This window comes from Colias eurytheme, chromosome 10, assembly GCF_061535395.1.
Source record: "Colias eurytheme isolate Ceu_HAF_F1 chromosome 10, ilColEury1 Martin Lab GWU primary, whole genome shotgun sequence".
Classification (NCBI taxonomy): Eukaryota; Metazoa; Arthropoda; class Insecta; order Lepidoptera; family Pieridae; genus Colias; species Colias eurytheme.
Genome location: NC_142989.1, coordinates 9,311,385 through 9,322,826, shown reverse-complemented (window position 1 = coordinate 9,322,826; position 11,442 = coordinate 9,311,385). Strand labels below are relative to the sequence as shown.

Genomic DNA, 11,442 nt, shown 5'->3' with positions numbered 1-11,442 from the left:
GTTTTTTCATTTCAAGTTTATAATTTATAGATTCGCGCTTGTAAGACTATGAGTTGTATATTTGAAATGTGCTTCTTGATTATAATTAAATTGTTCTAGTATTAATTAATCTAGATTGTAATTATCTTTCATCATATCGAAGGTTAGCTTTAAATTCTATGTAATGTGTCTAAAATATTTAGTACCTTAACATTTCAAAGTCAATATGGTACTTATTTTCCTTTATTTTTTTGCTGTAATGTATGATGTGACTGAGAAGTATTAATTCGTACCTAGTATTATTCAAGTATTGTGAAAAATGAAGAAATGAATGAAATGTTTGATATAGAATGAAGCATTTGTATTAAACCTTAATTTTGCTTATCTTATTGCCTACAAAAATTTATTTATTTTTAAAATTACACTATATTTGTGTACCAACTAGGTACTATAATCGACTTATTATTATATTAGTAATTTAACATGTTTTATTTATTAACATAGATAGATAGATGTGTTGTACGTAAGTCGTTAGATAGACTTTATTAATTTTATCAATCTATATGTTTAGATTTTAAGAAAATGGAGGATGCACCGAGTGCCTTATTTGAGTAGTTTGTAAAAATATAAGTGTTGTACATCGTGTAAGCTGATACCGTTAAACATAGGTTTAAAAATACATAGTATAGCAACTATGTATTATTTATCCTTGTTACAATGCTTTTGTTGTTTTACAATGAAGGAAAAAACAGTAGATATAAGTTCACTCTTATTTTTTGCTGATATTGATTTTTTAGAATGGTATTTTTACAGCAATTCTTAATAAATGATGTTCCATATACCGAATATCGTCAACTTTAACAACTATGTAATTACATGTGCCTTCTAATAAGAACTTCAAAAGTAGTTAATAACTAAATATACCTATTTTGATATGCACTTATGGTAACCCTCGTTATATTTTTATCTTTCGAATAAATTATGTCATTTAATTATGCAGCTGATTGTTATATTTCTTCGTGTTTAGAGAAAAATGTACATTTAATGTTTATTAACAAATCAAACATATCACTTTTGTCATGTAGCAAAAATAATATTAAGTTATTGTATGTGTAGTGAATTTTGTGAAGACAAAGGCTGGGTCTTTATAAAATTATTATTATTACGAACTAGCGGTCCGCCCCGGCTTCGCCCGTGGTACGTGTTTACGTTTTCTCTACATAAGAACCATCCTCGCACTTCAAGGAATATAATAAAAAAAGAATTATCGAAATCGGTTCAGCCGTTCTCGAGTTATGCGCTTACCAACACATTTTGCGATTCATTTTTATATATAAGATCTATTATTACAGATTATTTATAAGTAAATAATTGTACTTAACTGTGTACTTCGTCTTCGTCATAGCAATTAGTTATAATAAATTTAAAGCAATATAGTAGATGCTTCTGAAATTCGCATCACTGCCAAATGTAATTCACATATCACTTTTATGTAATAATAAAACAATATTCAATGAAAATGCTTTTATTTACATTGGTCCATAGCGATACACACAACATCACATATAGAGAGTATAATATGTCTCACGGATTGGTTTAAAATAACAAATAAACACATTCATTGTTATATTTGCAGACTATGAATGTAAACACATTTCTTTCTACTTATTAATATAGGTAATTTTCTTAGAATTATTGACACAGATGTTTGTTAAATAGACATCAAAATGAATTACAATTTAAGGTGACTGATTTTTCTCTACTATGTTTCGTCGGAAGTACTTTCCGATTATAAGGACAATATTACTTAACACATTGCATGTAAAACGTAATGAAAGAATAATTAACAAACATTGTTAGGAACTAAAGCAATTTTTATTATTCCTTTATACACTTAAAAATTAAAAGCCCAAAACAAACTCAATAAAAATATGTGATGTCATCAACAGTCCGCTTGAACATTAAAAAAATAAAGTCTTTCCGTACTTAAACTACGTTTTAGCATAACAACATATTATTATAAATAAGAAAAATCAACATTTGAATAAATAACGATTATATACAATAATGCAAACTAATGAGAAGATAAAGATTATTAATTTCAAGAAATATTAAATAATCGTATCTTAGGGGCAAAAAATACCAAGGCATCAGAACATAGCTGGAGCTCAGAAGCAGGTTTATTTCAAAACTAAACATGGGATTTCAAACTTTATCACTTCAACAATAAGACACACTTTAGCATATTGACCTTGAAGGTCAATAAGCCTTTACCCTTTTACCAGTGCAATCAATTTTGTATACAAAATTAAGTATTATTAAAAATGGAAATTTTTTAATTGAGAAACGTTCTTTTAGAGTAATTGACGTTTTACCTAAAGCCATACTGAATCGAACATCAACTTTATTCCTACAATATCGAAGTCGATTAAAATACACATGTAAATGCATCAGTCCAATAAGATTTTAAACATTTATATTCTTTAACATATATTGCACCATAATAGTTAGAAAATACAACTATTATATAATACTTTCAACTTACTCGTTGCACCTCTAAGATATTGTAAAACATTTAAGATATACATATAAATTTTATTTTTCACCGTGAATTTAACTAATACATACATTGATATGGAAACCCTACTATATGAACACAAAATTTTAACTTCTTATCCTATTTAATAGGAGAAATAAAAAGAGCCAACAGTTTAATTAATTTTATCACAAAAGAAGTTATAATAAGACAATGCATGGCATAAGGCAAATTTTTATAAATACATACAACAAATAACAAATACAAAGCAAACAAATGCATCACCATCAAAGGTACTAATTAATAGCAAACAATATTTGTATCGTCTAGCATTTTTTGAGTCTTTATGACCGAAATAAGCTTAAATTCGACATCAAAACGATTGTGTCTACCGAATCGTTAAAAAGCCAGTTGTTCTTAGTTAACTTATAAAAATACCTACTGTTACTAAAAAATAAACAGAAATTTGTTGAAAAGTTAGAATTTTGTATAACATTAACGTAAATCTACTCACAGGGAATTTAGAAATCTCTTTCAAGATAATAATTCTCTTAGAAATATAATATATTCTGATGGCTCATGGCACAAATATTGTACTAGTACTAAAATAATTTGAGTCGAATTTAAAAGCAAATACAGTCAGACTAGCTCGCGTTGAAAATTGCTTATAACTCGAAAATTATAACATAAAAATCTTTGTTTATTTTCTAAGATCCACCATTTCTATCGACGATGTGCTGTCCAAGCGAATGTGAGTTACATTCTGGAAAAAGATTATAATAAAAGAATTAAAAAATCCATACAATTTTAACTTTATAGAACATATATTAACATGCTTTGAAAAAAACTACTAAATAGCTCATAAAATTGTTACAATTTTGTAAACCAAACATTCCATTCATATTCATACTTTGAATACAAAAATTAAGGAGATCGGGAAGATTTTCAAACAACTTGACTTTAATCTATGCACAAGACAACATCTTTGACTTTGTTTCTTCGTTATTATTTATTATTCATTTTTTCAATAAACTTATTTAAAAATTTATAACTCACATAGAAAAGTGGTGGGTCATTAGGGTGTGGATGGAAGCCGGACTGCCGACACGCTGCGATGTACTGCATACCGTAGTCTGGGGTCAACGCGAAATAACCAGTCCTGTTACAAATAAAAACATTTAAAAATATAATAACTTGGTTAACGTAAGAGTACACAACCAAAAGGATGCAGTCAAATTCTACACGATGATCAGTTACCGATACCAAAGTATTATTATTGACGTGACAACGTCTTATAATTCGATAGAGCCGGCTGCACGCACGAAAAAACATGATTCATGCGGCTTTACCTCGCTCTGAGGCGTCCCATGTAAAGCTTGAAGTGCAAGCGAGAGCGCGGAACGAGCGATAAAGAAGCACAATCAGCCTTAAGACGTTGTCACGTTCAACTATCGTCAGTAAACCGACTTTACAACCATTTTTTTACTGTGCTCTCGCTTTAATCAATGTTGTTTACTGCTAATATTATAGATGGTACAAAAATGAATTAATAATAAATAAGAACTGAATTTAAATACACTCATACACCAGCCTAACCCTGAATTTAAAACATTTTTTGTTTTTTAAAGGCTAGTCAATTTTCAATGATATTTTATATATTTTTTACTAGCTGCTACGCGCGGTTTCACCCCCGTGGCTCCACTCCTGTTGGTCGGAGCGTGATGATATTATATAGCCTTTAGCCTTCCTTGATAAATGAGCTATCTAACACCGAAAGAGTTTTTCAAATCGGACCAGTAGATCCCGAGATTAGCGCGTTCAAACAAACAAACTCTTCAGCTTTATAATATTAGTATAGATTTATGTACTATTATAGTTATTTCTCAATATAAACAAAAAATAATACTAACTCATTATATTTAGGCGCGCACACGATAGCAATCGCCTCGGACATCATGAGCTGGTAGGAGCACTGCGTGTGGAGATCCACCGACGAAAGGAAAGCCGTTTGCGTTGGATGCGTCTGTAATGTTAACAAATACATGTATTACAAAATATATAAAATTATATATTTGTTTACTAATATTATAAAGCTGAAGAGTTTGTTTGTTTGTTTATTTGAACGCGCTAATCTCAGGAACTACCTGGTCCGATTTGAAAAATTATTTCGGTGTTAGATAGCCCATTTATCGAGGAAGGCTATAGGCTATATATCATCACGCTAAGACCAATAGGAGCAGAGCAATGCGGGTGAATCCGGGGGAACAGCTAGTTTGTTTATAAAATAAGCTAGAAATTTCATATACATAAATTGCTGCTTTAGGAAATGTCATTTAAGAACTACGACCGTGATTTCGACTGCATTTTTATAGGCAATATAAAAAATCCCATATAAAAAAATATTAAGAACAAGTATAAGTATAAGTATGTATAAGTTCCTTTGATGCATTATTCTGAACTTAACAACCTACATAAATGACAAAGTCCAAATATAACTTCAAACACAATGCAAATGCAGGTAAAATTGTAAATTAAGTACATATATAAATATATATAAAAGTGAACAAACATACATGTATCCAGCCCAAAGTTATGAGATTGTGCTGATCTTGATAGTGGAATATCTCCTCTTCATTATTAGTACTGCACGAGTCAGCGGTGCCTGATTGCTTCGGCACTATCACGTGCGTTATTTTCAACTGATTTTTCTCCTGAAATTAAATTATTTAAAAAAAAAATGACCAACAAGTAACAATTGAATTATGAACCTCGAAATTGGAATTTGTGAAATTGGAATTTGCAGTTTTGAATGTACAAAGTAAGAATTAACTATTAAATTAAAGAAAGTAACCATAATATTATGATCATAATAAAAGAAAAAGTATGCAGTAGTTGAAAAAATAATATATAAACCAGAAAAAATATATGCAAACAACTTCCCAATCAAACAATATGTAACAGAATAAAAAAAAAGTTTTTCGAAAATACCCTCAATATTTTACAAGATTAGCTAATGTCTACATTTTGCTAAATGAGTACCTAATCAATAAATAAAAGAAAAATATTCACTCGACATATCACTTACCAACCTTCCAGCCAAAATGCCGCATAGCTCGATATTTTTTGCCGTATTCGAAGCAGCGATGGTCAAAAACCGACCCATAAGAGAGGCCGGTACGACTACTGTACGCAAACCACCAGCAAGAGGGGGGAACATGTCATTTATTACATTCTCTCTGAAAAGGAAGGTTAGAACTTATATAACTTATTAGAGTTGTATTTCAACTTTTATGCGTATGGATTAAAGTACATTTTGCAATAACAATCAATTGTGTACATTTCCAAATTCAGATTCTGAATTCAGAGAGGTGTTATGGCTGTTTGAATCTGGCCTAAGTATATAAATAAGTAATCTTAACCTAAAAATAGTGTCAAAAATTGATACTATATACCTATAAGTTGGACAGATAGAAGTTGAAATAAAAAAAATTGTTGAAATAAACTTACTGCACAGGTTTAGGTGGAATTAGTGGTGGTACAGGCTTGTACTCATTGAGAGGCGCTCGAGGAGGCTCCGTGGCAAAGTCATCAGGATACAGTACACCATCCACTGGCGGAGCACTCGGTGTCACTGCCCACTTCTCCTGTGGGTAGATTTTGACGTGACAACGTCTTATAATTCGATAGAGCCGGCTGCACGCACGAAAAAACATTACTCATGCAGCGTTACCTCGCTCTGAGGCGTTCCATGTAAGGCTTGAAGTGCGAGCGAGAGCGCGGAACGAGCGACAAAGAAGCATAATCGGACATTGTCACGTTCAACTATCGTCAGTAAACCGACTTTTCAGACAACCAATTTTTTTTTATTAAAAAAAAAGACGTGTGGCACTCGGGGACTGCCGCGGTAAAGCTATTGCACAGCATGACTTCAAGCCACACCTCCGTGTCCGTCGGAGTGGGGAGCGTGAGGTTTTTTCGTTACGGAATTTCTGGATTCAGACCCCGCGCTCTAGGCCCGCGATAGAAGCTAGGCAATAGCTTAACTATGTTTGCTTATTAAAAAATCATTGCTATCTTCAGCCTGTCTTGAGCAATGAGTTGTGTAACCAAAATGATTTTCTTGTATAAACATATTAAATAGTTTGCATAGGCTGGGTGCCATTTGAGTTTTTAAATAACATTTGATTAGGGTTTTGTTATAAATATCTAGACTATCACTTAATTTGATTTACCCACTCCTGTGTACAAACTTACTATAATATCACTAGTGGTCCGCCCCGGCTACGCCCGTGGTACCTACATGTTTAAACTATCCTATCTCTCAAATTGGATCGAACTGCACATGGTGTGCGAATTTTATTATAATCGGTTAAGTGGTTTAGGAGTCTATTGAGGACAAACATTGTGACACGAGATTTATATATATTAAGATATTTAGTTCTATTGTTTTATACCCCATTTAAAAAAGTGTAAACAACTCTATAAATAATTGAAATAATGACTTTTAGTACATACAGCATTTATAAGATGTGGTCCAGTAGTGTTTCCATCTTGCCTATTTTCATCGGCTTGCAATCTCTGTGCCAATTTTGCATCCTCCTGTTCTTGTTTCTTTCTTGCCTCTTCTGCTATCTTTCTTTTTGCCTTTTATATAATAGATACATGTTTAAAAAAATTTTTAAAAAAATTTTTAATGCAAAATTTATGATTTATAAAATCAACATCACCATTATTTATACTATGGTTCTAATAAAATTAGCAATACAGGTATTTTAATTCTTTTTCATGAACTAAAGTATATAGAAAGATCCATATATCTAGATATTAAGGAACCATTTATGGTATTGTTATTATAACAGGAACAGTAAAAATTCAATATGTGAAAGCAATAGATTAAATTTGAAATATTGATAAAAGCATTGATGATTCATACCTCCATTTCTTTATAATGTGCATGTTCTTTTGTATACCGATCAAATAGCCTTTGTTTTAATTTCTCTGCCTTTGGCATGACCTCCTTCAATTTAGTTTGATTTACTGACTTTATATCTAAAGGTACTGTACTATACTCTGGATGCTTACGAATCTTTTCCAAAAACAATGTCATAAACTTCATATAAAGTATATAGGCATTTTCGAGACTTCCCTCAGTCAAATATACATTCGCCATTCTAACCATCTCTAAACCTGAACGATAATATCTAAAACAAATAATATTCTTATAATATCAACAGTGAACATGAATAATGCTGATAACACATATTGTTTAACCTTTATGAGAAAAATATTATAATGGAATAAAATTACCTCCTGGGTGGCACATTGGGATCTACATCAACCATAGCTCCATAATTTGCTAGCTGCTTGATTCTGAAAGCAGGCTCCAAAGAAGCAAGATCAGTTTTCATATGCTTTTCGGATGACTGCATATTTAAGTCTGCTTCAAATAATATGAGTGTTAATTATATATTGCAAAAACGTTTTAAAGGAACTTTCGTAACTGTTTTATATTACACTTATAAATACACAATACTAAAATAGGGGAAACTACAACAATTTCTTGTTTTTAAACAAAATACCAATCATGATAAAATCAAATTATGACACTGACGTACTGTCCAAGTGTCCATCACTGTTTTAACACAATTTGACATTGACAGTGACATTGTCAAGGATACGTAGATTAAAAAATAGACATGGGTCTGTTATCTTGGTTAAGTCTTTTTACACTTATATGTGTAAATTAGTTGTATAAAATATTGCTTATAAGCACTTTAAGTAACATTTGTTGTCCAAGTGTAAATCATAAAACACTTTGAAATTAGATATTAAGTGTAAAATAAATGGTGAAGTCAGTCAGTACCTACTCAGTTTATATCTCAGGGGGGCCGTATTATGACCTCTTATTTCCAGACAGTTTACACCGTGAATTGAACTGACTGGCAAATTCATATAATACCATTATTAACCACGGCTGCTTGTTGCGATCATAATATGAATTTCCCAGTTGTGTGCATATCAGGGTAGGTCTATACATCTATTTTTCATCCTCCTACAATCTATATGATATAATTTACCAATATCGTGCGACATCCATACTATTATCATTGAGATACACATAGTAATATTATCTCAATGACTATTATACTATTAAACTATATGTATAAGCGAAAGTAACTCTGTCTGTCTGTTACTCAATCACGCCATAACTACTGAATCAATTTGCATGAAATTTGGTATAGAGATATTTTGATACCCGAGAAAGGACATAGGCTACTTTTTACCCCGGGAAATAGGATAGGTTATATCCCGGAAATCCCACGGGAACGGGAACTATGCGGGTTTTTCTTTGACTGCGCGTGCGAAGCTGCGGGTGGAAAGCTAGTAATGATATAAAAATCATATTATGAAAAACAGCGCTTCGTGGTATATTTTATATTAAATATAAACATATCTACAAAATAATATAGAACAAAAATAGCACCAAAAAAATATAGGACACCAAATGCATGCAGTAATTATGAATAATAAGGCATGTGTTAAGCTTTCGTAGAATTTACAGAATATGAGAAAATATGGGTAAAATGTCGGCATGCAACGATATAGCCAGAAACAACGTTTTTTGCGTATTGTTTGAACAAACATCCCATCACAGGGCTCGCAATTCCATACCGAATTTTCAACGTCATTGACAATATAAGAAATTTTATTTTTGAAACGTCGACAGTAATTCGCAGCATTAGCTTTCTTTTTGAATATTTTCTTATTTCTTGCTTTTTTCTGATTGTCTGTAGGTACATTTTCTTTATAAACTTCTTTTTTAACCGATTTTTGTTGTCCAGTGTCCCCTGTACAATACTGAATATAGTCATTTCTGAATTGTGGCTTTTGTTTGACCTTTCTTATCACTTTGATACAGCGACATGGAGAATGTCTCTTTGCCGGAATAATTCTTCTTGGTGTATATTGATTTCTGGGTAAGTGAAAACAAGGATCTAAAGAGCAAGGCTCAGGAATTTCGCAATAAGGATCATATTGAAATATTCGTTGCCTGTTGTCGTCAAACGTTACATATTTGTGCGATTTTTGCAAGGACGCGTATACGGGAATATTTTTACTTTTAGCAAAAATTTGAGTAGGAACATGTTTTTCAGGAAGTTCGTGGCATATTTCAAAATGGGGTTTAGGATATTTGCTTTCATCTTCGTTGATTTGAAAAGTTTGTATGTTAGCGTTTACGAATTTCTTTGCTATTTGTTTTTCGGAACACCACCGAGCATGTTCTCTTTTTATAAATGGTTTTGGAGCTTTCAAAAATTGTGATTGGCTCTTTTTACATTTAGGTATTGTTTCAGTATTATAGCCAACTATAGTATTTGTTTCTTGTCGCTGAGATTTTTTGTTTCCATTAAAAACATCGTTATCATCAGCACATGTAATATTATTATGTTCAATCTCTTTATTCTCAAAATCTTTTCGTTGCAATCCTTCCTTGGATTTAATTGGTTTTATTACCCATCCTCTATTGTTGTTATAGAACAGGGTATATTTCTTATTTGGATTAGGTCTTACCTTGGTTTTACGTTCACATTTTCTGTTATCTTGGTCTGTTTTAAGTGATGAAAAGATGATTCCATAGAAGCAAGTTAATTTTCTGACAAAAGCAGCACTATAAGTATAAACGGAATACAAAAAATTGTGTCTGCGTTTTGGACACGTTTTATGATCTTCTGTGCGTAAAACCTCTTGAGGTCTCATTGGATAAGTAAAAATCCAAATGAAAAATGTTATCAAAATACACGGAGACCACACTATGATGGAAATAAAGAAAAGAATATACTTTAATGCAGTGTTAGCGAGGAATATTGGTTCAGTTAACGCTTCTTGTTTTCTTGCTTTTGTACACTGATGAATTTTTCCTTGTGGAGCACTGCATGTTCTGGCCTGGCACGTCTTTTTGGGGGCCTTGTGGTGTATTTTACATGTTGCTACTTGAGTTGATATGTCTGCAGCTGTGTCACCGCCACCTCTTGAACATGGCAGACAAGAAGGGGTTACGGAAACTTCTTTATTTGAGTACCGGGTAATACAACGTGACCTAGGTACATTTCTTTTGCACTTAGTCATGAGCTGCACACATAAATCATTCTTCATTGCTTTGCTAGGACGTTTATCAGAACCTCCGGAAAAATCTACAACATTGTAATGTACGGATGGGGCAACTCTACATTCGCTTGGAAAATTCTTTTTAGGTTTTATTGTTAGGTCCGAATAATAGTGACGACAATGTTTACGATGAGATGAATGTGAAGTATTTTTGGTACTATTGTGCTTATGATATCGTAGTCTTCTTGGCATTTGTAATCGACAGCAAATGTGACGATTGATTCTGTTCAAAGGTGTGATTCTATGAAAGTTACTAGATAAGTTTGAGTCATAATAAATATTATATTTCCGAACTCCTCCAGGCTGTGCAGATGACGATCGTTTCTTTCTCGCTGTCCAGTTAGTTGACGTAAATAAGACCTTTACATCATCTTTCCTAACCGTATTTTCATTAACATTGCGTTTTTTATTTCTTCGCATTAGAATATCTTTTGATTTTCTTACGTTAAGTAGTTTCTCTTTAATTTTTTTAGAACTTAAAAAAGTGTTAGACAAAACTGTATTTTTAAGGTCGTGGATACGTTGTCGCTTTAATATTTTTGGCGAAGGATGTATACCTAAAATAATAAAAATTTTAGACTATTACAACAGTAGCTAGTTAACTATTTTATCAAAATTTAGGTAGGTAGTTGCTTCTAGTAGAAATAAACAATGTGATGACATAAACGAATATGATTTGACTGTTTGTCTTTAAAAGCATTCAATAGCAGATCTCTAATACAATAGCAGTTCGCGTAAAGAGAAGTTTCTATAAAGAAGAT

At 31.9% G+C, this 11,442-nt stretch overlaps 2 protein-coding genes across 2 annotated transcripts; both read right to left on the bottom strand.

The window, feature by feature from the left end:
- Positions 1–2,780: 2,780 nt before the first annotated feature.
- On the bottom strand, positions 2,781–8,128 carry LOC149905388 (STAM-binding protein-like A). The gene is made up of 9 exons (XM_090106129.1): positions 7,823–8,128; positions 7,449–7,716; positions 7,031–7,159; positions 6,023–6,159; positions 5,601–5,751; positions 5,089–5,226; positions 4,426–4,538; positions 3,572–3,674; positions 2,781–3,278 (listed from the first exon to the last, which is right to left on the bottom strand). Exons 1-9 carry the CDS (start codon positions 7,942–7,944, stop codon positions 3,216–3,218), a joined length of 1,224 nt encoding a protein of 407 aa, XP_089962255.1. The 5' UTR covers positions 7,945–8,128; the 3' UTR covers positions 2,781–3,215.
- An 825-nt stretch (positions 8,129–8,953) lies between these two features.
- LOC149905387 (uncharacterized) lies at positions 8,954–11,226 on the bottom strand. Its single transcript, XM_090106629.1, has one exon. The coding sequence runs from the start codon at positions 11,099–11,101 to the stop codon at positions 8,954–8,956; it is 2,148 nt and encodes a 715-aa protein (XP_089962755.1). The 5' UTR covers positions 11,102–11,226.
- Between the last annotated feature and the right edge of the window lie 216 nt (positions 11,227–11,442).

Excerpts from the sequence above, each read along its gene's own strand:
- LOC149905387 (XM_090106629.1), bottom strand. The coding sequence starts at position 11,101 with ATGCGAAGAAATAAAAAACGCAATGTTAATGAAAATACGGTTAGGAAA.
- LOC149905388 (XM_090106129.1), bottom strand. The coding sequence starts at position 7,944 with ATGCAGTCATCCGAAAAGCATATGAAAACTGATCTTGCTTCTTTGGAG. Across the intron at positions 7,160-7,448 it reads CACATTATAAAGAAATGGAG|GCAAAAAGAAAGATAGCAGA; the intron begins GTATGAATCATC and ends ATTATATAAAAG. Across the intron at positions 5,227-5,600 it reads GCATTTTGGCTGGAAGGTTG|GAGAAAAATCAGTTGAAAAT; the intron begins GTAAGTGATATG and ends ATTTAATTTCAG.